At 39.6% G+C, this 26,268-nt stretch overlaps 1 protein-coding gene across 3 annotated transcripts in view; it reads right to left on the minus strand.

The window, feature by feature from the left end:
• The window catches only part of wipf1b (WAS/WASL interacting protein family, member 1b), a 110,932-nt gene that overhangs the window by 21,886 nt on the left and 62,778 nt on the right, over positions 1-26,268 (minus strand). For all 3 annotated transcript variants that reach the window (XM_078228426.1, XM_078228428.1, XM_078228427.1), the window contains one exon: positions 8,940-9,043. In XM_078228426.1, the coding sequence (XP_078084552.1) occupies positions 8,940-9,002 (63 nt within the window). In that variant the 5' untranslated portion in view covers positions 9,003-9,043. The remainder of the gene's footprint in view (positions 1-8,939; positions 9,044-26,268) is intronic.

Raw genomic sequence — 26,268 nt, forward strand, 5'->3', positions numbered from 1 at the left:
GGTCAGTGCATTCATTAAAGTGTAAAGCGCAGCTCGAGCAATGGCTCAATTGTTAAAATAATGTAGCTGAGCAATATACACCAGCGATGTCCCAGTTTGAGAAGGATTCGCTCATCTCAGTTGCAGTTTACAATCATAGAGCGCACCTGGGCTGAGAATGGAAAAAAAAAAGTTGCCAATGTTTGTGAAGTGCTTCCTAGACAATTGCCCATGCACACTCTCATTGAGGACAGGATCATTGTCGATAGGGACCAACCAGACTGATGATGCATGCAGAATGGTCACCTGGTAGGTAGCAATTATTTTAGAAGACAAGTTGGAGAAAATAGGAGAAAAGAAAAACCAACTTCTATCTTTCCTATCTTGAAGATGTTGTCTATTTGAAATAGTGTTACCATTTTTATAGCTTCTTAAACAAGTAGTGTTCAGGTCAGATTCAAAGGAGTTTCCATTCTATCTGGCCAAATTCTCAGTTTGCAGCAAGGTGACACAGCTATAAACAACTACAATACATCTCTGAGATAAGGAAAACATTTCCAGGACTGTCACAATTAAAAGGTTCTTTTTCAAGGGTACCTGCTCAAGGGAAATTAGGGATGGGCAATAAATGCCAGTGATGCCCATATCCTGTCAACAAATATAAAAATGCAATTGTCTGGCATGGAGTGGAGATGAGAAACCTAAAACAAAATATCTAACTTTCCTTAAAAACCTGTGAGCATTCCACTGTCCGAGATGAGTATATCCAACAATTAGCTGAGACATAAAGACAAGGAAAGTCACAATGCACATTAGTTGATTGCAGCTGGAATGCCGAGGCAAAACTAGAATAGGTTTCAGCAGTTTTCAGTGAGTGAGATGACAGGTGGGGAACAATTTATTTTTATTTATGGAATGTGGGCGTCGCTGGCTGGATCAGCATTTATTGCCGAGTTGCCCTTCAGAAGGTGGCAATGAGTTGCCTTCTTGAACTGTTGCAGTCCCGGAGGTGCAGATACACTCATAGTGCAGTTAGGGAGGGAGTTTCAGGATTTTGACCCAGCGACAGTGAAGAAGCGGCAATATTGTTTCAATTCAGGATGGTGACTGACTTGGAGGGGGACCTCCAGGTGGTGGTGTTCCGAAGGATCTGCTGCTCTTGTTCTTCTAGATGGTAGTGATTGTGGGTTTGGAAGATGTTGTCTAAGGAACCTTAGTCAATGTTCCCAGGATCAGTGTTTAGCCTTATACACGAATAAGGGCCACTTGGGTGCAGTAGCAGAGGGTGTCTTGTGTCTGTGAAATCTTCCCCCAGCAGAGAGTTTATATCTTCAGGACAGCATGAGAGAAAATTGGTGGGAAGAACCCGAATTGTGGTAAATGGGATACTTTCAGAACAGATCCAGCAGCTTAAAACTGTGCATCCATGAGGTGCTGAATTATATTCAATCACAATCTGTAACCTCATGGCCCAGCATACCCCACACTCACCATCCAAGCTGGGGGAACTAACCCTAGTTTAAATGAGGAGTGCAGGAGGGCACCCAGGAGCTGCACGAGGCATACCTAAAAATACCAACCTGGTGAAGCTACAGCACATGTGGAAGAGGCACAAGAGAGAGAGCAAATCGATCCCACAAACAATGGGTTGGATCAAAACTCTGCATAGTTCTGCCATGATCTATTAGGAACATAGCATTTATAGGAGCAGGGATAGCCCATTCAGCCCTTCGAGCCTGCCCTACCATGCAATAAGATCATAGCTGATCTGGGTTGTGTTTTAAAATCTGTCTAATTTGGCCTTGAATAAATCATAGAATCATACAGTGCAGAAGAGGCCCTTCGGCCCATCAGGTCTGCACCAACGCGCAAGAAACACCTGACCTCCCACCTAATCCCATTCACCAATACTTGACCCATAGCCTTGAATATTATAACATGCCAAGTGCTCATCCAAGTACTTTTTAAAGAGTATGAGAGGCAACCTGCCTCTAACACCCTCTCAGGCAACGCATTCCAGACTGTCACCATCCTCTGGGTAAAAAAGTTTTTCCTCACATCCCCCCTAAACCTCCTGCCCGTCACTTTGAACCCATGTCCGCTTGTGACTGACCCTTCAACTAAGGAGAATAGCTGCTCCCTATCCACTCCAATCATGCCCTTTATAATCTTGTACACCTCAATCAGGTTGCCCTTCAGTCTTCTCTGCTCCAATGAAAACAACCCAAGCCTATCCAACCTCTCTTCATAACTTAAATGTTCTGTCCCAGGCAGCATCCTGGTGAATCTCCTCTGCACCCCCTCCTACTGCAATCACATCCTTCCTATAATGTGGCAATCAAAACTGCACATAGTACTCTAGTTGTGGCCTCACCAAAGTTCTATACAACTCCAACATGACTTTTCTACTTTTGTAATCTATGCCTCGATTGATAAAGACAAGTGTCCTATATGCCTTCTTCACCACCCTAACATGCCCTTCCATCTTCAGAGATCTACAGACAAACATGCCAAGGACCCAGCCTCCTATGCTTTCTGGAGAAGAGAATGGTGCCTACAGTGCTGGATTTAGACTTGGTGAGGCCCTAAGCTACATAAAGCTTGGAGGCCCCTTGTTAAAAAGTTACACCAAAAGGCCTCACAAAGGTGCGTAACAAAACAGGACCTTGGGTCGCCACAAAAAAATTTAAAACATAATTATGCCTTTTAATTATTTAATAGCAAGGTATTTAAAGTGAAAAATACAAATTATTTTCAAATGAATGCATTTACTGATTACATATTTATCATTTGGCTGGCTTGATCTCTCATAGATTTTGGTAATTTTTTGAGTTGCTCTTCAAGCTGGTCCTTTCTTTTTCTTTTCTGGTATCCGCTCTTAAATGTTCTCTTCATTGTAAACCTTCTGAAATTTTGTGAAGCCCCTGCGGATTGTGAGGCCCTAAGCTGTAGCTTGTTTAGCTTATGCCTAAATCCGGCACTGGGCGCATACTAACAACCCTTTGAGAAAAAAATATTCTGCTCATCTTAACAGGGTGACCTCTCCTTGTTCTCCTGTGACCCTACTTCTAACTTCCCCGACAAGTGGAAACAACCTTCTGATATCCACTATATTAAGCCCCCTCAGGATCTTGTGTGTTTCAGCAAGATCAGCTCTCATTTTTCTGCACTCCAAAGGGTATAGGCCCAGCTTGTTCAATCTTTCTTCCTAAGCTAAACCCCTGATCCCAGGAATAAATGAAGTGAACCTTCTCGGAACTGCTTCTTTCAGAATTAGATCTTTTTTTCAAATAAGGAGGCCAAAATTGTACACTGTGTTCCAGATGTGGTCTCACGAAGGCCCTGTACAGCTTCAGTAAAACTACACGTCAACATACCATTTGCCTTCCTAATCACTTGCTGTACCTGCATACTAACTTTGTGAGATTCATGTACCAGGACATGCAACCCCTCTGTACCACCGAGTTTTGCAATCTCTCTTCATTAGGTGCATTGGCCATGCTAAATTCTCCCTCAGTGTACCTGAACAGGTGCCAGATTGTGGCGACTGGGGGATTTTCACAGTAACTTCATTGCAGTGTTAATGTAAGTCTACTTGTGACATTAATAAATAAAACAAACTAAACTCTAACTTAATTTTAAAAATATATAGCTTTTCTATTCTTCCTGTCAAAAGTGAGCAAGTTCATATTTTCCCACGTTATACTCCATCTGCCAATTTTTTTCCCTATTCACCTCTTGACAACTTACTTTCCTACCTATCTTGGGTATCATCAGCAATTTAGCTACTACACATTTGGTCCCTTCATCCAAGGTAATTTATGTAGATTGTAAATAGTTGAGGCTGCAAAACTGATTCCTGTGGCATTCCACAGCTTGCCAACCAGAAAATGACCCATCTATCCCTACTCCCTGCTAGCTAACCAATCCTTTACACATGTTAATATGTTACCCCCTACACCATGTTCTCTTATCTTATGTACTATCCTTTGTGTATTTGATGTGGCAACTCATCAAATGCCTTCTGGAAATCCAAGTAAACCACATGTACATATTCCCTTTTATCCACCTTGCTTGTTACTTCCTCAAAAAACTCTGATTTCCCTTTCACAAAGCCATGTTCACTCTGCCTGATCACATTCTGATTTTCTAAGTAACCTGCTTTAACCTCCTTAATAAGTGATATTATTATTATAATTATATCATGAATGGTGGTGGACAATCAAACAACGATCTGAGGAAGAATTTTCCACAAATATCCCCATTCTGGGACGCACAGTGGCAAGAACTGCTGTGTCACAGCGTCAGGGACCCGGGTTCAATTCCGGCCTTGGGTCACTGTCTGTGCGGAGTTTACACATTCTCCCAACGTCTGTGTGGGTTTCCTCTGGGTGCTCCGGTTTCCTCGCAGTCCAAAGATGTGTGGGTTAGGTTGATTGGCCATGATAAATTGACCCTAGTGTCAAGGGGATTAGCATGGTAAATGTGTGGTTATGGGGATAGGGCCTGAATGAGATTGTTGTTGTCAGTGCAGGCTTGATGGGTCGAATAGCCTCCTCCTGCAATATAGGGATTCTATGATTCCTTGATGAGGGGGGAGCCCAGCACATCAGTGCAAACGACAAGGCCACAACATATTTTCAATCACCTTCATCCAGAAATACAAAGTGAATGATCCATTTGGCCTCTTCCTGTGGTTCCTAGCACCACAGATGCCAACCTTCAGCCATTCGATTCACTGCATGTGATATCAAGAAATGGCTGAATGTACTGGGAGCAAGAACCCATATTTTGACTGTAGTACAGAGGATTTGTGTTCCAGAACAACAACTAGCCAGGCTGTATCAGAACAGCTACATCATTGACATTTACTATAGAAGATTGCCCAGTTCCAGTGCACAAATAGGACAAACCCAACAAATTACCACCCCGCTTGTCTACTCTAAATCACGAGCAAAGTGATGAAAAATGTAATTGACAGTGTTATCAAGTAGTACCAACCTGCTCACGGATGCTCAGTTTGGGTTCTGCCCACTTGGCTACAACTCTCATTAAGGCTTTGGTCCAAACATAGACAAAGGAGCTGAATTAAAGGGATGAGGTGAAAATGACTATCCTTGATATCAAGGCAGCATGTGACAGAATATAGCATCAAGGAGCTCCAGCAAAATTGAAGTAAATGGGAATCTGGGGAAAGCACTCCACTGATTGCAATCATAGTTAACACAAAGGAAGATGCTGATCATTTCTGAAGGTGAATCATTTCAGCCACAGGGCATCGCTGCAGAGGTTTCTCAAGATAGTGTCTTAGGCTCAACCACCTTCAGCTGCTTCATCAACGATTTTCCCTTCATCATAAAGTCAGATGTGAGGATGTTTCCTGATGATTGCACCCAGTTCCAGTACCATTAGTGAGTTAGATACTGAAGCAGTCTATTTCCATGTGCAGCAGGAACTGAACAATATTCAGGCTTGGGCTGATAAATCTCAAGTAACATTTGCACTACATTAGTGCCAGGCAATGGCCATCTTCAACATGAGAATCTAAATATCTCTCCAGAACATTCAAAGGCATTACTATTGCTGAACCCTCCACCATATCATCCTGAGAGCCACCACTGACCAGAAACTTAACTACACCAACAATATAAATACTGTGACTATAAGAGTAGGTCCGAAGTTAGGAATTTAGCGAGTAAACTTTCTCCTGACTCCCCAAAGCCTGTTCACCTATTATGAGACATCCACAAGGCACAAGTCAGGAGTGTGATGGAATTTTGTTCAGTTTGCTGAATGAGTGCACAGTTGCAGAAAAGTTCAAGAAGTTGGACACCGTCCAGGACAAACCCATTTAATTGACAGTCCGATGGCCACCACTGCCACTATAACAACAAAAGCAAAAACTTATGTTCCTATTGCACCTTGAACATATGCACACAAAGTGCTTCATAGGAACATTATAAAACAAGGTATGGCACCAAGTAACAAAGGAAATAGTAGGTCAGATGATCAATAGCTTAGTCAAAGATACGTTTTAAGTAGTGTCTTAAAGGAGGAAAGTCAGAGAGGTGGAGAAGTTCCGGGAGGGAATTCCAGAGCTTTGGGCCAAGACAAATGAAGGCAATTATAATTGAGAAAGTATATGAGGCCAAAATTAGAGGAGCGCAGATATTTTGGAGGGTCGTGGGGTTAGAAGAGATTATATAGAGATAGGGATGGTCTTGCCATGGAATGATTTGAAAACAAGAACAAAAATTTTAAAATAAAGTTATTGCTTGACCTCAAGCCAATGCAGAGGTGATAGTAGAATGGTACTTGTTGCAAGTTAAGACATAGGCTGCAATATGAACAATTTTTAAAATTCTTTCTTGGGATTTGAGCATTGGTAAGAAAATCAGCATTTGTTGCCTATGCCAATTTCCCTTATACTTCCAGGCAGCAAAGGTCATGGATTTTGGAATGTGCTGTCGAAGGAGGATTGACAACTTGCTGCAGTGGGTTTTGTAGACGGTGCACACAAATATCATTCCCCAAGAACCAAGGGGGAACCTATCAGTCTGTAAACCACGTGGCAAGAAACAGCAGCAACAAAGGTATCAACATCTTTGCCTTAAAACTGGAGACTGCAACATTTTAAGGTCTCTCAGCCGGTTCCTTTTCAAAATCTACCAGTACAGAAACTTGATTTCTTGGGAAGAAGACTACAGGTAATTAATTTCATAACCTGCTGAAAATCTCTCTCTTTAAGGAATCTTGCAGTAGTCCTGATACAATCCTGATTAAAACTAGAAACCACCCAGACTACCCTTCAGGAGTGAAAACACTTTCTTCACTGGGTCTGCAATGCATGCATTTTCCTGAGATAAGCTAAACATTTGAATTACAAACTATTCTTTTGTTTATGACTTGTTTAAGTGCACTATTCTCTTTGAGTATATTATTCCATGTTTGATTAAGCAACAGTGTGTTAAACTTTCAGGGTGAATATGTGAACAAACACAATCCTCTTTATTTAAACATATGAAAGTTTGTTTATTTAAATTGGCGATGCCCTCAAAGGTAAGGGTAGGAAATTGGGAATTCTGATGCGAAATCAGAGCACGAGGCTGTTTTAAATATTAATGATGTCATTAATGAGCCTGGGGTGCAATCTTCTGGGCTCACTTACCATAGTCCTATTGCTAGTCAAGGTCCTTACTGACAAGAATCACAGATGGTCTGCACCAATGGGGACCAGATCCAGATGTGATGGCCTCGCTGACGGGACCGGAGGCCATTGAAGCCCAGGTGGTCAGGGCAAGGCTGGGCAATTCCCATAGAGCAATGCCAGCCTGGCACCCTGGCACTGCCCACCAGGCATGTATGGGGACAGGGAAGGCAGGGTGGGGGAGCTCTGCAGGGGGATGGGCACGGTTGACTGGCTAAGCGCCAATCGGGTGGGGGGAGAGGGGGAGGGGGATATCCTTGGGGCAGGGGGTGACAGATCTCCCAAAAATACTGTGTCCAGCGTGTACACAGTATACTGGGAGATGGGGTGCCATTGCTCAGGTGCCCCAAAGAGCTCAGCAGCTGGCCTCATGGGTGCACTGAGTCACCACCCACGCCCAATCCCCGCCCAGGTGAGATTCACATTATGACCTCTGTATTGCACAGAGTGCCGTAAATTATCATTGCTTACCTCGCTGAAAAAAACGGCGTGAAAACTTCCTGTTTTCTCACCCATTTTCCATTTTGAATTTTTTTTTTTGAGAATAGTCCGCCCAATATCTGGTCAGACAATCTCAGCCCAGCCAGCAATGCAAAGTCTTCTTCACTAATTTCTCAAAATAGCAAAGAGTTGCAGTCAGACATAATTGTATTCAGAATTTTATCTATCAGCCAGCATCTCAGATTCCTACGTCCCATTGCCTAGATAGGAGCAGGAGAGGAGGGGGCATGTGGCATACTGTCAGGTGAAATAATGATTCTGGACTTCAGGTCAAAGAAATCTGCTGATCACCATTTACCACCTCCCTCAACTGCTGAATTAATACTTCTCCATATTGAACACACTTGGGGGAAGCACAAAGGCCAAAAAGAGCACAGAACAAACTTCAATATTCAGAAGCCCAAATTCTGCCAGACTGGGACCTGCATAAGGTGGTGAAGGGGAGAGGTCTTTGGGGATAATCTATTTGCCCTTGTCCCCATCCTCAGCAATGCCCCCATTTGCATTGGTGGGAGTGACCATCAAACAGTCTCTATGAAGGCAAAGTCTGAACTCTATAATACAGACGCTTTTCATTATGTGGGGTGGCACAACTGGAGTGCATTTAACTTGAAATAAATTGAGCCATATTGGCAAAGATGAAGGTTGTCAGTGCAGTAACCTTCGAGACTGTGCAAATTGAAGCAAAGAAAATACTCTAGATTATAAAACCTTTCATGCTGCTTTTACAGTTTTTTCACTAGATAAACTCATCTGCCACTAGTCCACTTTGAACCAGTAAACACCCCGTTCCTGTGCTAATATATTTAATGGCAGTGCATCTCAACTCTATTAGTAAACTGCACCGATGTGCTTTGTTCAAAGGATTGCAGCCATCAAGACATTGCAAAGCATACAAATATAACCTGTAACTATAAAAGTTGGTGAGGTACATCAGAGTGCTCTGAAAGAAATTGAATTCTACTGCACTTTATTTAGTGTCAGTTTAAATAACGCACTTTATTTATAAAATTTGTAAACGTTTTTTTTGGAAAAAAAAGCTCTTAGTGCTGCTGCTACATAGGAAGACCAACTGCATAAGCCATTAGTAAATGTCTGGGACATTTAAAGTAAATGCAGTTAGGCTGCTTAGCTGTATATTATAGCAGCACTTTTAGCAGTATAATGGTTTTTGATGGGCTGTATCTTTTGATACAAAGAATAAGGGATTTGTATCATTAAACAAAAACTGACAACATTCAATCATCCTTACCAATGCAAGTGTTGGAGGAGCAGGACAGGGAGGTGGTGGAGGAGGAGGAGGAGGAGGAGGCATCTTCCGTATTCAGTGAGGGTGCTGGATAACCTTTCAAAATCCTACAGGATGAAAAAAATACATTTCAGAGATCCACTTTAATACGCCTCAAACAAAAGAATATAAATGTACAAAACAAATAAACAAGTCAATTAATGAGCTGCCATTTCCTGTAATAAATGAACAGATTCACATAGAGGTGTACTTTTCAACTTGCCACTCAGATATACAACTGTGTTAAGGATTGGCTGCACTTTGTCAAAAACTGGACTGACATGTGAACACTAAATGAAATTGATTTTAAGCTAATGAAGAGATGTATCTTAGGTAACAAAAGGTATAATCGTTCTATATTTTGGTCGAGTGCCTCAGATCATTGCAGAGGTTTCAGCCTTGAACCTGAGCTGTTTGACCCTTTGGAGACCTCCAAACGGCTGTACGTTAATGTATTGTTTGTCTTGTTTGATTTTTGTGTTTTAAATAAATTTTGTCTTTTGTGAGTTTTTTTGAATAGAGTCTAAAGTTTTTAGACATTGGCCACCTTTTTAAAAAGAAATCCCCCACTACACCATGGGAGGAGACAACATTAGAACACATGACCAAATGCTTGGTCTAAATGGTGAGATTTAAGGAACATCTTCAGGGAGGAGAGAGAATTGGAGAATTTAGGGAGGGAATTCCAGAGCTTAGTGAAGTCACTAATGGTTAGCAAAGGAAGAGACTCACTTGAGCTAGAGGATTACAATTTTCTTGGAGGTTTGCAGAAGGTTACGGAAGTAGGGAGAGATAAGGCCATGATGGGATCTGAACACATGGCTGAGAAGTTTAAAACAAGTGATGGAGGAGCAGTTGTAAGTCAGCAATCACATGGGTGATGGGTAAATGGAGCTCAGTACAGTTAGAATATGGGAGCAGAACTTTGGCACTATAACTATGCAAGTGTGAAGGCTGGAGTTTCAAGCTTGTAATATCTCTTGTCATAACAGCATTGATAGCCAGAACAAAGGGGTTAGTAGGTTATTTACTGATGCCACTGCTCCCTTCTTCCTAATGTTATCATATTTACATATTCCAATTCAAGTGTAACATAAAATACAAATACTTTTGTCAGTAACCAGATGCTAGAATTTGTAGGTACTGGAGGTATATGGTGTTAAATGATGCCACATATTCTTATATCCCTTATTCTACAATCATTCACTTACATTACATGGTTTTCATACAATAATTTATTTTTGACAAATACGTTCCAACATATGTTACACAGACATATATAGACTTTATAAGTACCAAAAGGTAAATGAAAAACAAGTTAAAGATTACTGGCTTTATTTAGTTTTTTTTCCTCATGTGAGAAATCTGATCCATGTTTAGTACCTTTCATGAAATAGAATATTAATGTTGTACTGTCTTGGACATGATTCACTCTCTACTTTCCTGACTAGCCCTATAAATCATCGATTTTCTGGTTAATCAAAAATTTATCTCGTCATTAAAAATATTCAATGATCCAACCTCCTTTGCTCTTTGAGAAAGAGAATTCTACAGACTAATGACTAACTCTCAGAGGGAAAAGTTTTCTCCTCATTTCCTTTTCAAATGGGAGACTTCTTATTTTTATACTGTGGCCCCTAATTCTAGTCTCCCACGATAAGGGGAAACATCCTCTCAATATTCGCCTTGTCAAATCCCCTCAGGATTTTATATGTTTCAATAAAATTCTCATTCTTCTAAACCTTATTGGATACAGTTCCAACCTGTCCAAACATTTCCTCGGAAGATAACCCCTTCATCCCAGGATTCAGGTGAATGAATCTTCTCTGAACTAATGGTGTCTTTTCTTAAGAAAGGAGACCAGAACTTTATACCGTGCTCCAGATGTGGTCTTCTCAACAATTGTGCTCCCCTGTATTTACATATGATTCCTCTTGCAATAAACACCAATATTTTATTTGCTATCTTAATCACTTGCTGTACCTGCATAATAACTTCTGAGATTCATGTACCAGGACACCCTGATCTCTCCGTATTGCAGAGTTCTGTAGTCTCTCTCTATTTTAATAATATACTGCTTTTCTATTCTTCCTGCCAAGGTGGATTACATTTTCTCACATTATACCCCATTTGCACAGTCACTTAACCTATCTATATCTACATACCTTCTATCTGCAACATCTCTCAAAGTCTCCAAGAGTTTCCTTAAAGTAATCGTATTCAGCCACCTCTTAATTAGTTACCTTCTTTTTCTGTTCAATCTAAATCCCAAGTTCAAAGTATTATGGGATTTTTTGCTATGTTCCTGTCTTATATCAATAAAAGATTTAAGTTTTTGTACAGTAATACCTAATTTGTAAAAAAAATGTACATATGATTTAAGTGTAAACAAATACTGTAATGATTTTAGCTTGTAGCAGTCTGCTCCTGTATGTGATATTTCTGCATTTGAATCAACATAAGATATTGTGGGAAACCTGCACTTGGTACAATAAAAAAACCCAATAGGAAGTGCTGGAAAAACTCGGCAGATCAGGCAGCATCTGTGGAGAGGGAAACAGAGTTAACATTTTGGGTCTAATATGACATCTTTGGAATTGTTGCTGTTAAGTAGGGTAACTGTTGCTTAAGGTGATCTTGGGATTCCTTCAATCTTCCTCTGATATGCCTACCAGAGAACACCACCTTAAATCTTCCCTCCCTTAGTAAATAAATTCTGAATTTGCAAAAATTGGCCAAAATTAGCAATGCCTCCTTTACCTGTTGATTCTTCAACTGATCGGAAAATAATTTGATTTGATTTATTATTGTCACATGTATTAACATACAGTGAAAAATATTGTTTCTTGCACGCTATACAGACAAAACATACCATTCATAGAGAAGGAAACAAGAGAGTGCAGAATGTAGTGTTACAGTCATAGCTAGGGTGTAGAGAAAGATCAACTTAATGCAAGGTAAGTCCATTCAAAAGTGTGACAGCAGCAGAGAAGAAGAGGTTCTTGAGTCAGAATAAGTTTGTGTAATGGAAAACTCTTAACTGAATTGTTTGAAAAACAAAAATAAATTCTAAGATAATACTTCAATCTATTGACGATTTGCAAACTGTCATTTAAACGCTTTCCTATTGCAAAAGGCAGTATGTAGGATTGAACTAACTTTACCTTATTTATACAACGTTTATAAAGTCCTGGTGTATCCTTAAATTTTAATAATTTTGGACATACACAATGGAAGAAAACTGTAAATGGGATATGAAAACACAATTCATACAATTTTAACACAATATAGTTCAGACTTTTAGGTTTCATCATATTAATGACCCTTTCAGCTACATTGCTCAACCTGATTTTCCAACAGTTTACCTTTCCTTCTGCTCTCGCTATTTTCAATCAATTCAACATTAGCACAGCATTTTCATTAAAAAATCATTGCAAATTATGCTTTCATTTGCCATTCCTGGTTGGTTCTATCACGTGTATGTCCAAAGATTAAAGTTACACAAGGATATCATAAACGTACTGTATAACAAATGTGAATTGTGAATATTTTTTCTATTCATAGTGGTGATGTGTCTGAATGCAGCAGACAGTATATGGTTGTTATATGTTGATTGATTAAATTGATAGCTGACATTGTTTTAATTATATACAATATATGATATATGTCATATATTTTAAAAGAATCAAAACAATGCCATCTATCAATTTAATCTATCAACACATAACAGCCATGTGTCTATACCCACATGTACATATTGGCAGTGCTTAAACAAGTTAAAGTGCTCTTGTATACCACAGAATGAAGTTTCAATGTGTTGTCCCACAGAGAGTAAGGTTCATGTCTGCAATCTTTTGCAATAAGTTTCCAGCATGTTTAAAATATGTTTTCTTTCAAAATATTACTTTTCTCTATGGTCAAGTGCAGCAAGGTTTCATCTGACTATCTTTTTTCTTTTGAATTGTCATAAAGTTTAGCACAAGAAATATGGGTAAATGAAGTAGCGCCATTACCTCCCCACCTATGGCATCTGTTCCATTGCTTCAGAATGATTTAATAAGGGAAATGATTTACATCCAGAAACTCCAAGTCTGTTTTGTAGCAAAATGATTTCAGCAAGGCTAATCGGGCAATAAAACAAACAATGTGAGTACAACTGTGGGACAGCAAGGTTCTGCTGGGATATTTCTACAGACAACTGTGATGAGTGGGGAATATGGGTAAATATGGACAGCAGGGATGTACATAGCAGAAATAATATGATCTTAGGAAATTTCACAGAATGGAGAAGCCGTCTAGCCCAGGAAGTAAAGTCAACAGATTTCAAGAAGGCATTTGTGACAGCTTTTTTGAACAATGTTTTTTTGGGCAGAAACGAGGAACAGAGCATGTTAGATTTAATCATGAGTAATAAAATCGAATTAGCTATCAACTATAAGGGGACATCTAGCAAATAATGACCATAAGTGGTTCAAAAGGGAGAAAAAAAGAGCCACAAACCAAGGTTTTAGGTTTAAGCAAGGCAAACTTTGAATAAATGAAAAGTATGCTGACCACAGTAAACCAAACTAAACTATTAACCTAGGGACAACCAGTGGGAAGCATTTGGTACAATACAAAACCACTACATACTAAAAAGAGGAAATGCTCTATTTATGTAGCTTAGCAACCAAGGTCAACAAATGAGGCAGTATTAAGCAAAAAGAAACATAGGATACGAAGTATAGAGAAGAAAAGGAGAAAAGTGGAAAACTGCAGATTGGGGGAGCTATAAAAAGCAAGAAAGGAATAAAAAAATGGAATATGAAGAACACTTGCAAGGACATCAAAGCTAATGTATAAATTTAACAATAAATTTATAGATGAAAGAACATGGGCTAATTAAAGACAGATAAAGGTGATATGAGCAGTCTAAAAAGAAATGGTAAATTTCTTAAATGAGTGCTTTAGAACTGTTCTTACAGCAAGGTCAATATATAAAAATACAAAATACAAAGGTTAGAAGATTATGTTTTGAACTCTAATTTTAGGGAAAATGGAGGAATGAAGGGGGGGATCATGTGACCTGCTCTGAGATCTATCAGACAATAAGACTGGGGGCCTGATGGTTAAAGGAGAGAAAAGTTCAAAATGTTCACACCTCTGGGCAATGGTAAGAGCAGTTGTACGGTGTGGCTGGACTGTTAAGGGTGGATCTTGGCTAACAAGGCGGGTAGCTCAAGTTGGGAATTTCCCAATTCGTTGGACCCACCTTGGCAAAAAATACCTCAATAGGTGAGAACTTTGCTTCAGGGGTGTGGTGTAGGATGGAGACAGGCTGGTTAGAAGCCTTTGTTCACTAGAACTTTGTCCCAGTTGCTTCAGAAATTGTTAGGTGCTCTAGCCCTTGCCTCTCTCATCCTTTCACCACTCATGCCAATGCATGTCCCCAAATAACCTCCATAGTCACTCCCCCAGTATCCACCATAGATGGACCTCACGTGGAATTGAAAAAGAAATAAGCTTCTAACAATCTAATACAGCTCTGTCCAACACACCTGCTAATGAAAAGACTCTTATTCATAACACCCAAAGTGGTCAAATCTCAAGTGGTCAATCTCTTATAAAAACAAACATTTATTTACCCAACAACATCAAAGGCAGTGAATGAATAATAGCCTCTAAGTTGTGAATCAAACTGTGAACTCAGAAACCACTGCTAAAGTAATTGTAGTTTTAGAAACTCAGACAAGCATTTATAATGATACAAATAGTCTTTGGGTAAATGTCAATCAAAAGCTTTATTGAAACTGCTCAAAGAGATGCTAATATTTTTTCTAACCTATGCCTGTCAATCAAAGGAATCCAATAGTTTTTAAAAAATTCTCATTGACATCTACAGACATTTTTTAAAGTTTAAAACGTGAGGACTTTAAAAAAAACTTCAGATCATAACAATTATATAGACATTCTCTGCCCTCCAAGAATATTTATGCCTACTGTATCAATTTGAGACTCCCACACTGCAGGTTAAGGCCCTCGCAACAGCCAAAATGGAGTCTGTTGCAACTTTCAATTGATTTTAAATGGACCACCAGATTTGTGATTAAGGCTTGTAGAGTCATGCCCCACATTCTTTTCCCTAATGGTGAAATTGGCTTTGGTCACAAATGGTATGGGACTTTAGAACCTGCGTCTGGTCCACCATTTTTAATGGTCCACTCAGTTCCACAAAATCTGGCCATGACTCACAGGCAGGTATGAGGAATGTCAGGTTTTACAAATGGTTATATTTTTAGACTGTTTAAGTTCAAGGTAGAATGGAGTTGGGGTCTATAAGTTAGTTTAATTAGCTCTTCTACCTGGATACAGGGCCCATGTGACTCACGTTACCATGGAGATGAGCTTTGAACAGGGAAATATCCATAGAAAGAAATAGAGCGGGATTTTACAGCCTCACTCGCCCTGAAACTGTAAAATCCTTTCCATGCTCCGCCCCTCGCCTGCTCAGATTCCCATGGCGGGCAGGACGGTAAAATTCTGACTGTAGTATCAGGTTACAGGGTTCCTAAAATATCACTGAGCTGAGAGGTAGAGAGCAACTGATGGAGGTAGCTACCCCTGTTTTAAAGCAGAGAAAATGTTGATCTTATCATTCGCTATGCAGAATATGGATGGGGTCATGTGCTCAGATTAAAGAGACTAAATTCATGACGATTTAAAGAAGGCTGGAAGGTTAGCATATCTTGGGTATGCTAACCTTCTGGGATTAGAAGCTAACCTGCTGAGAATAGTAAAAGGGAAACAGATTTGGACTGGTTCCAGCAGAATGAGTTTTTGATTTGATTTATTGTCATATGTATTAGTATACAGTGAAAGGTATTGTTTCTTGCGTGCTATACAGACAAAACATACCGTTCATAGAGAAGGAAACGAAAGAGTGCAGAATGCAATGTTACAGTCATAGCTAGGGTGTAGAGAAAGATCAACTTAATGCAAGGTAAGTCCATTCAAAGGTCTGACAGCAGCAGGGAAGCAGCTGTTCTCGAGTCGGTTGGTATGTGACCTCAGACTTTTGTATCTTTTTCCCGACGGAAGATAGTGAGAGAATGTCTGTGGTGCATGGGGTCCTTAATTATGCTGGCTGCTTTGCCGAGGCAGCGGGATGTGTAGACAGAGTCAATGGATGGGAGGCTGGTTTGCGTGATGGACCGGGCTTCATTCACGACCTTTTGTAGTTGTCTACTTAAGGAACAACATAATGTTGCCTAATATTGCTTTTAGATTGTTTATTACAATAAAAGTCTTAAAAATTGAAATCTTGTTGTGTGATCTAAATGAGGTGTTTTGAGGAGATAAATGGATTTGCTAACATAAATACAGCAAAACTATTTCCTCTGCTGGGGGAATTCAGAAGAATATCACAGCTAGCTACAGCGGCGAAATCAGGTAGCACCTTTTTCACCCAGAAGATATTGGAAATCTGGAACTTACCTCAAAATAGTTGTGACAGCTGTACAGTTCCAATACTCAAGACTAAGTGATAGATTTTTGTTAGGTAACAGTGTGAAGACATATAGGTCAGTGAGTGAACATATAAAGTTGAGACACCAAGTAGCCATGATCTGGTTAAATGGCAGAAGCAGCTGGAGGGGTTGAATATCCTAATCTAGTTCCTATGTTTGTAAAAGAACAGATTGATCGAAGCCCAAATGGTTTAAACAAGCGAGCGCATTGTTCAATTCAATGAAATAAGCAGCAGCCAAGAAAAGGTTTCAGAAATTAAAGAGAGAAACTGAATTAAAGAAAAGAGCAAGTTGCTTTATCAGGGATCATCATTCATGTTCAACTAGACTGTGCTGTGAAATGATGAAATTCACATTTTTAACATATAACCTTCTGTACTTCACACTACTGTAAAATTTAAGCATTTAAGGGAAGCTAAAAATTTTCCATGAACATGAAAACAGAAGTGTCAAAGTAAATATAAGTACAAATTCAAATAAATTTCCTAAACATATGGAAGTTTATTCATCTAAACCCTTAACCACGAATTATGGTAAAGATTAGTATGTCTGCAACAAGTGAGGATGCATAAAAATATTTAAAATGTTAAAGACAGAAAATACAAATAATCACTTCACTAGTTGCTTTCAATCTCAACTAAATATAAACAAGTTAACATATTAATTAAATTACACCGCAAAAAATGAACATTTCAACAACAGTGCACGTGTAAAAATACTTTATTCTGACCATTTGGCTAAATCTCATGAGCTAATTTTACTGCTGCTGAATTTGTCCAAATAAGTTACTGCACCTTCAAAGCAATTCAACGATGAAACATTTTAAGAAGTTGCTGAGATGTGAACTTGAGTGCAAGTTTCTTTTTCTTTAAAGCCAATTCTCAAAAGGGCATTTTCAAACATAAAATAAATCTTGTCCTAAAATATTCGAGGAATCACCACTGCTCACTAAAGCAAAGAAACACAATGGACTCAATTTTGACAGCCTGCATAACTGACAAACTAATCTGAATTGGTTCACTTGAGTGCAGCTAATATAGAAATGTGAAAATTGAAATTCAGTGCCAGCAGTGGACATTCTTCCAGTCCTCAATTTGCATCGATGTAAAGTGGTTTTTGAAGGGCACACTGACCAAAAGTGTGGTAAAGCTAAAGCCTAACTGTTGCGGTCCACAAAAATGTTTGAGTCCTCAAATTACAAATACTTAAATCCAGTGTTTAAGCCCTTTTAAGCGAGGCGCTGTAGAACCTCTCGGACTGTAAGCTTGTTCTTGACTGTGCATAGTAAATGCAACTGTGTTGAAGCACCTCAGCGAGTAACATGGCCTAATTTGATCATTGTACTTTAACAAAAATATTGAAATATTTGTAATGTTCTCATTACTGTGTTGAAGCACCTCAAAAGTGCATTTTGATTTTTGCCGAAAATGCAAATACCATTACACTTTACTGTTATGACAATCTGAAATGTTTTATAATGTTTCTTTCAGAAATTATGAATAAAGTATATTTTTGCAAAAAAAACTACATTCAGTCATAAAGGTAAAACAGCACATAGAATCCATTTCATTACAATTTAAATTAACACAACCTTCCTAACTTTTGATGGTTTGTTCTGTGGTTCACACAACAAAAGGCAGTTGCATACTGCACACCTCCAAGCACAAAGATGTTATCTGTGCATCAACTCTTAGTGACAAATTGCATTCGCAGGCAAGGTTCAAAATAAAATCTCAAGTTATTGTATATTTTTAAGATTATATACAAATGGATCACAAATTTACATCCTGAGCATTAATCCCAATGTTTATCTCCTATTTTTTAAGATTTAAAATGACTGATATGCAAGTCTTACGAAGCCTCTGGTTTCCTGTTAATGTGGTCAACAGGAAAAACAATGCTTCTGAATTACCACAACCATGCTGTCATTTGTGTGGTATCAATTAGCAGTTACTGCTGACTCTTTGCAGTATTCTATGCCAAATTTAAATGGCAAGTCACAGTTGAAAGCAAAAATAAATTAAAAACTTAGAAAAATAATTGCAAAAAAAACTTTTGTACAATGTTTGCTAAAAATTGAGTCACCCGTGGTTTACTACAAGATTTAAAGGTAAAAAAGCACGATAATTACTAAGCAGGTGGTGTGGTAGCCAACTTCTTTCTACTTGGTGAATACAAATTATTGACTCCGCTTTAGGATGGCCCACTTATAACTTCCACTGCAAGTGCTTATTGCAATACATGTTAAAATAAAACTATGGGAAGTACAACCCTCAACGTTCTCAGCCTTTTAAACGATTAAAATAATAGACAGTGGAGATGATGACATGAAAAAGAACAACATTCCAAAGGTAGAGGGATCACGGAAATCTGTGGGAAAAAAAACAGTGCAAGTATATTTCAAGACAATGGGTAGAATTTTCCATCCTAAGATCCTCCCTTAATGCTCACAGGAAACACCCCCCTATGTAGATGGGGAACCCCCCTCCCCCCAACTCATGAAGTTCTGCTTCCTCCCCCACATGGTTTCCTTGGAGGAAACAGTCCGAAAGACGTGCTGGTTAGGTGAATTGGCCATGTTAAATTCTCCCTCAGAGTAGTCGAACAGGCACCGGAGTGTGGTGACTAGGGGATTTTCACTGTAACTTCATTGCAGTGTTAATGTAAGCCTACTTATGACAATAATAAATAAACTTTAAACTTTGCAACTGGAGGAATTTGAATTAAATTGGCAATTCTGCAGTTGAAAGTCAGTCTTAGTAACCATGAAACCGTCATCGACTATCATAAAACCCAATCTAGTTCACTAATGTGGTTTTGGGGAAGAAAACATGCCATCCTTACCTCATCATTCGTCCTCATCTCAAACTTGAATTCTGAATTGATGATCCCTGGCTCTAGGTTACCCCATGAGAGAGGAAAACATCCTTTCAACTCAACTTTGATGGGCCCCCTCAGCCTTGCATGTTTCAATCAGATCACCACTTATTCTTCTAAACTCCATTGTGTATTTGCCCAACCCTTCCTTATAAGTAAACTCCTTAATCCCAGGAATTAAGCCAGTGGCCTTCTCTGAAGTGTCTCCAAAACAAAGACAGCATATCCCTCCTTAAATAAGACTATATTATAATCACTCGGGAAGCTTTATTGAGCAAACTGATAGAGCTATGAGCTGACAAGTCTCTGGGTCCTGATGGACTTCATCCTAGAGTCTTAAAAGAGGTAATGAGGTAGTAGATGTGTTGGTGTTAACTTTCTAAAATTCACTAGATTCTGGAAAGGTAGCATCAGACTGGAAAGTAGCAAATGTAACCCCTCTATCATAGGGAGAGGGATAGAAAACAAGAAACTATAGGCCAGTTAGCCTGACATCCGTCATGGGAAAGGTGCTGGTATTGACCTTTAAGAAGGTTATAGCTGTGCCCTTTTGGGAAGAGTCAGCATGGTTTTGTGAAAGGGAAATCATGTTTAACCAATTTATTGGAGCTCTTTGAGACACTTGCGCTATGGATAAAAAGGAGCCTGCAGACATACTGGACTTGGATTTCCAGAATGCATTTGATAAGGTGCCACATCAAAGTTTATTGTGTAAAATAAGAGCTCATGGGTGTTTGGGGGGAAGAGGGGGTAAACATTTTATCCTGGATAGAAGATTGGCTTATTGGCAGAAAACAGTGTGCGCAAATCGGTCATTTTCTGATTGGCAGATGTAACGAGTGGTGTCCTGCAGGGTGCTGGGGCCTCAACCTTTTACAATTTATATTATTGATTTAAATGAGGGAACAAAGGCACGGTAGCTAAATTTGCAGATGATGCAAAGACAGGTTGGAAGGTATGTTGTGAAGTGGACATAAGGAGATTGCAGACAGATATAGATAAGTTGGGTGAATGGGCAAAAATCTGGCAGATGGAGTATAATATAGGAAAATGTGAATTTGTTCACTTTAGCAGGAAGAATTAAAAAAGTATTATTTAAGTGCAGTAAAGTTAGCAAGTTATTTAAAGTTAGTGAGCAAATACAAGTAATTAAGGTTAATAGAACACTATTTTATTATGAGAGGAATTGAACATAAAAGTAAGGATGCTGTGCTTCAGTTAAATAGGGCACTGATGAGATGACATCTTGAATACGGTGTATCATTTTGATTTCCTTATTTAAGGAAGGATGCAAATGCATTGGAGGCGGTTCAGGGGAAGTTTACTGGATTGATACCTAGAATGAGTGGGTTGTTTTATGAGGATACGTTGGACAGGCTGGGCTTGTTTCCACTTAAACTTAGGAGAGTGAGGGGTGACTAAATTAAGTATACAAGATCCTGAAGGGTCTTGACAAGCTGAACATGGAAAGGATGCTTCCTCGTGTGAGGGAGTCCAGAACTAGGGGGCACTGCTTTAAAATTCAGACAGAGATGAGGAGGAACTTTTTCTGAGGGTTGTGTGGCTTTAGTTTTCGCTGTTTTAGATGACATGGAGGCAGGATCATTAAATACCCTCAAGTAGACAGGGTTGATGGGAATGTGGAATTAGAAACATAAACAAATCAACCATGATCTTACTGAATAGCAGAGAAGGGGGCAAGGGTCTAAATGGCCTACTTCTGTTTATAAGTGCAGTAATCCAGGTGTGGTCTCACCAAAGCTTTGTACGGTTGTGGCAAGACTTCGCTATTTTTATTCATCATTCCCCTTTCAATAAAGGGGAACATTCCAATCGCCTTCCTAATTACTGGCTGTATCTGCATGCTCGATTTTTGTGTTTTGTCTACCAGGATACCCAGATCCCCACAGCCTTGTATAGTCTCTCTCCATTTAAATATTTTGTTTTTCTATTCTTCCTATTGAAGTAGATAACATCACATTTTTCCACATTGTACCCCACCTTCCAATCCACTCACTTAATCCATCTGTAACCTTATTCAGACTTGTGTCCTCCTTATGACTTGCGTTCCCACCTACCTTTGTATCATTAGCAATTTAGTTTAAATAAACTTGGTCCCTTCGTCCAAGTCATGAATATAAACTTAAAATAGTTGAGGTTCCAACACGGAATCCAGAGACATCCACCAATTCCAGCTTGCCAATCTGAAAATGACCCATTTATCTTAACTCTGGACTAGATTTTCAGAGAGGCAGGATAATTAATAAAAATGGCAAGTGGGACCCGGATGTCAAAGTCACTTCCAATTTCCAACAAATCCAATTTTGCCAGAAGGGAAAAAGGAGCACCACATGATTCAAGCGGGAGGGAAAGCTGAACTCAGCAGAACATTTGAATGTCCCACTTCGGCTTTTGCAAGGAGCTTAGCCAGCAGTGCGGTGGTCACGCATCAAAGTTTTAAAGTTTATTTATTGGTGTCACAAGTAGGCTTACATTAACACTGCAATGAGGTTATTGTGAAAATCTCCTAGTCGCCACACTCCAGTGCCTGTTTGGGTACACCGAGGGAGAATTTAGCATGGCCAATGCACCGAACCAGCATTTCTTTCAGACTGTGGGAGGAAACCAGAGCACCAGGAGGAAACTCACGCAGACACAAGGAGAGCATGCAAACTCCACGCAGACAGTGACTCAATCCAGGAATTGAATCAGATCCCTGGTGCTGTGAGGCTGACCACTGTGCTACCGTGCTGCCTTCATTGGTTGAATTGATGGAATAGACATAAGCACTTTTGGAAGATGGATAACGTTGGCATATAAGCTTAATTAAGCCCCCTGCCCTTTAAACTTAAAAATGGCTGCTACAATCACTCAGAAATGAAAGAAAAGAACTCTGCTGGAATGCTTTGATCGTCAAGCCATCTGTTGCAGCTTAGGAAAAATAAAGCATCTTTGTTGACAATTTCCCATGGCTTGATATCATGCCATTATGAATGCTTAGCTGAGTTTCAAAAGCTACAATTACCTAGAATGGTTTGCTGAGTTCACAGTTTGATAGACACAGTTTGATAGTTCAAAAAGGCTATTAAAGGACTAGCTGTCTTTTATGAAGGGACCGAATAGAAGTTTGTTTTTTTAAATAAGGGATTAATTATTTGAGATTTAAAAGCTTTTAATGAGTTGTGATTTTTTTTAAACTAGAGAAGTGTGTAAGAGTGAGCGCTGTGTTAGATGGCTAAAAGTTTATTTTCTGGGGTGAGTAGCTATGAAGGTGATATGGAGGTTATGAGGATCATGGAAGGTGGGTTGGAGACATGAATTGCCAAACATGGTATGAGGTGTGAGTGGGTGCTGAGGGGCGAGTGCAGTTGAGGAGTGAGGATTAGAAGACTGAACAACTCCTAAAACAACTGGGATGGAGTCCTAGTGAACCTAGGTTGGCCTTCCAACCACAACACCTTAGCACTCACATACCTCTGTGGCTGCTTATACTTTGCTTCTGCAGTTGGTGCACCTGACTCCATCCCTTGTCCGCAGCTCCTCCCATGACCCCCCAACCCCGCCTCACCAAGCGAAAATCACAAAATTCAGGGCACTTTTACTGAAGCAGGTCCAGCACGTTGGGAAATTTCCCAACTCAAACTACCCACCTTGGTAGTTTCAGTTCATTAAACAATCGTCCATCTATGATAATATATTAACCCCAAAACCACAAACTCTTCTTTTGTTCAGTAATCTTGTGTGCGCTACCTTATTGAATGAATGCCTTTTGGAAATCCAAATACACCACATCTTCTGGTTTCCTTTTATCTGGCCGGTGCGTTACATCCTTGAAGAACTCTGTCAAACATTATTTCCCTTTCACAAAACCATGTTGATGCTGCTTGACAGCAATACGATTTTGTGAACACCCCCTTACTACATTTTAACAATTGATTCCAGCATTTTCCTAAAGACAGATGTTAGGATAATTGACATATAGGGGGAGTTTTCCTGTCCCGCCCACCACAGGACTTGTAGCAGGCGAGGTGCGGACCATGGACATTGACCTTGGGCTGGATTTTACAGAAAATTCCGCCCAGAATTTCCTGTTTTCTTTCTCCCTCCTTTCTTCAATAGGGTGATAAATTTGCAGCTTACTAATCTGGTGGGACCTTTTCAGAATCTGGGGAATTTTGGAAGATTACAAACCAATGCATTGGCTTTCTCTGCAGCCATTTCTGTTAAGCCCCAGGGGACTTGTCGGCCCCTGTAGTTTGCCTCATTCATTTTCTCTAGTGATAATTATTGCTTTAGCTTCCTCTCACCTCTGATTTTCTATTATTGAGGCGGTTTTAAAATTTTCTACCAGAAAGAAAGAGACAAAGTATTTGTCCAAAGTCTCTAACACTTCCTTGTTTCCTATTGTTTATTCCCCAGTTTTATCCTCCAAATGACAAAGACTTAGTCATTCACTTCCATTTTATATATTTGTAGAAGCCCAATGTCTATCTTTATATTTAGTGATAGTTTACTTTCATAAATCCCTTCTTTATTTAAGTCAACCAATCTTTTGATCAAACCATTAAACTACTTTAGCTTGTGAAATACTAACGAGCAACACCTGAAATACTGTGATGGATAAATTCTGATCACTCCACCATGAGTCATAGAATCGCACAAAATACCAAAATAGTACAGTTATGAATTCAGTTACTGCACATGGTGCAACAGCTTTTATAATGGAAAGGGAAGCGATGGACATGCTAAATGCACAAGACAAAACCCAGCAGTCTACAAACTAAAGTCTCCATTCCACCATGCAGTTAGTTATACGAAAATGCCACAGATTTTGTAACTATTGTTACATTTCACAATCATTTTTGTTCTGTTTTATAGTGTCTTAATTTAAAATTAATTCAATAAAAATGCAAGTATGACTACAAGCGAATTAAAAATTTTGTTTTCAGTTAAATCAGTTGTAATAGTAAAATCAGTTATCTGAAAAGCATTAGATTAAACGTTTAGAAAAATCCTGTTACTGGAAATTCACATTGTATAAAAAAGCACCCTGAACAAAAAGATATCCTCAGTTTAGTTATTTATTCAATTTTCTTGTCTGGCTAAAACGATACAATAGATAAGACCAGAATCTGTTCTATAATTTTGATGAAAAATTAGTTTACTGACCTTGCATTAAGTTGATCTTTCTCTACACCCTAGCTATGACTGTAACACTACATTCTGCACTCTTATTTCCTTCTCTATGAACGGTATGCTTTGTCTGTATAGCGCGCAAGAAACAAAACTTTTCACTATGTTAATAATACGTGACAATAAATCAAAAAAATCAAATTTTTAATGTTTCAGGGATACTGCATCACAGAAAGCACTGAGCTGGTTAACCATCAGTTCTTAGAATAGTTTAATCATACTTCTGATTATACGGAGGTGTTTGGAAAATACTATTGTCTTGTCTCACAAATGCTGATTCAATCAAACAGAAATAAAATCCAATACTCTCTCCCCTTGTACCACAAAAAAAAATCACTGTGCCACCATCACTAAATGTTTGAAAATTTTGCAACTCAAATAGATTTCCAAATGATTAGAAAAGCTACTAATCACAAACCAGTAATCTACATAACATTCTTTCAAAGGTATTGATCAAGTTATTCATGCATAATATTGTCCAAGATCTGTTGGAAAACCATCCAGTAATCTATGCCACAGAAAAACAGATCTCTGGATCAGAAACTTGAGTTTTGTTCCATTCCAGCACTTGCTGAGCTTTCCCTTCCTACTCCTAGATATTTTTCAGGCTTCTGTGCATCAGGAGTCATTCATTTATGTTTCCCCAATATTCTCTTCATTTCAATAACTGAGTAAGAAGTAAATCATGAAAGATTGCCTCAAATCACTCAAGGTACAGATTGTTGCAAATGGAAACTACTTCAGGACAAGCAATGAATTATTTTGTACTCTGAAAGGCAAAATGTTCATTTTCTTAACCTGCATTTGATTGTGCATATTAATCTCCAAATCTCGTCATGACAAATATTCAAACTATTGCCACATGTGGTAATGATGTTTGTTGGATTTGCTAAACCTCTTAGGGTGGAAAGTTACTCATCCATTTCCAGTCACTCACGCGCATCAAAGAGAGCAGTAATCGTCAGAGAAAGAATGGCAGGAGAATAATGATGGGCAAATAACAAAATCCAGTCAATGATGCATCTATGTGGAACATAGGGAAGAGAAATAGGAACGTAGGCCTGGATTCTCCCAAAAAATTTTAAGTACCAAATTCGCATAAAAACTGGAGTAAATCCCCCTGGTTTTTTAAAGTGGGATTTTCAAATCTCCCACATTGCAGAGTGCTCCAGCCTGAATCACACCAAAAATCAGGGACGGACCTTATTCCTGCTGGAGGGGCTGGCAGCATAGCGCTAAGCAGGTCACTATACATACACTGATATGTCAGAGCGGAGATCGGCGCAAACGTGGTAGCCCCGCACTGCCGACCTTCTGATCGCCGGCCAGCTCGATCGCTGGCCCGTCCCACGACCCCGCAACGCTGGTTTGCAAAGCCCCCCACCCCCCCAGTCGCTGGGCTCCCTGACGTCTCTGGGCCAGCCTCGATCTGCCCGACCCCCACACCGGCAATCCTGACCGCAGCCCTGATACCCTCCTGGCAGGCCGATCCCCCACACCCACCCCAATGGCTAGCCCTGATCAGCTCTTTCCCACCCTCTGCTTGTGATCTTGACTGCAGAGTGGCAGTGGGACTCCCTACCCCTGCTGTTCTCCCCCAGAGGCCTCACCCCATGAGGCCCCACCCCCTTGGCACTGCCTGGTGGGAAGTGCCAAGATGCCCCTTGGACAGTGCCAGGGGGCTAGGACTGCCAGACTGGCAATGCCCAGGGAGAACT

Source organism: Mustelus asterias, chromosome 14 (genome assembly GCF_964213995.1).
Source record: "Mustelus asterias chromosome 14, sMusAst1.hap1.1, whole genome shotgun sequence".
NCBI lineage: Eukaryota > Metazoa > Chordata > Chondrichthyes > Carcharhiniformes > Triakidae > Mustelus > Mustelus asterias.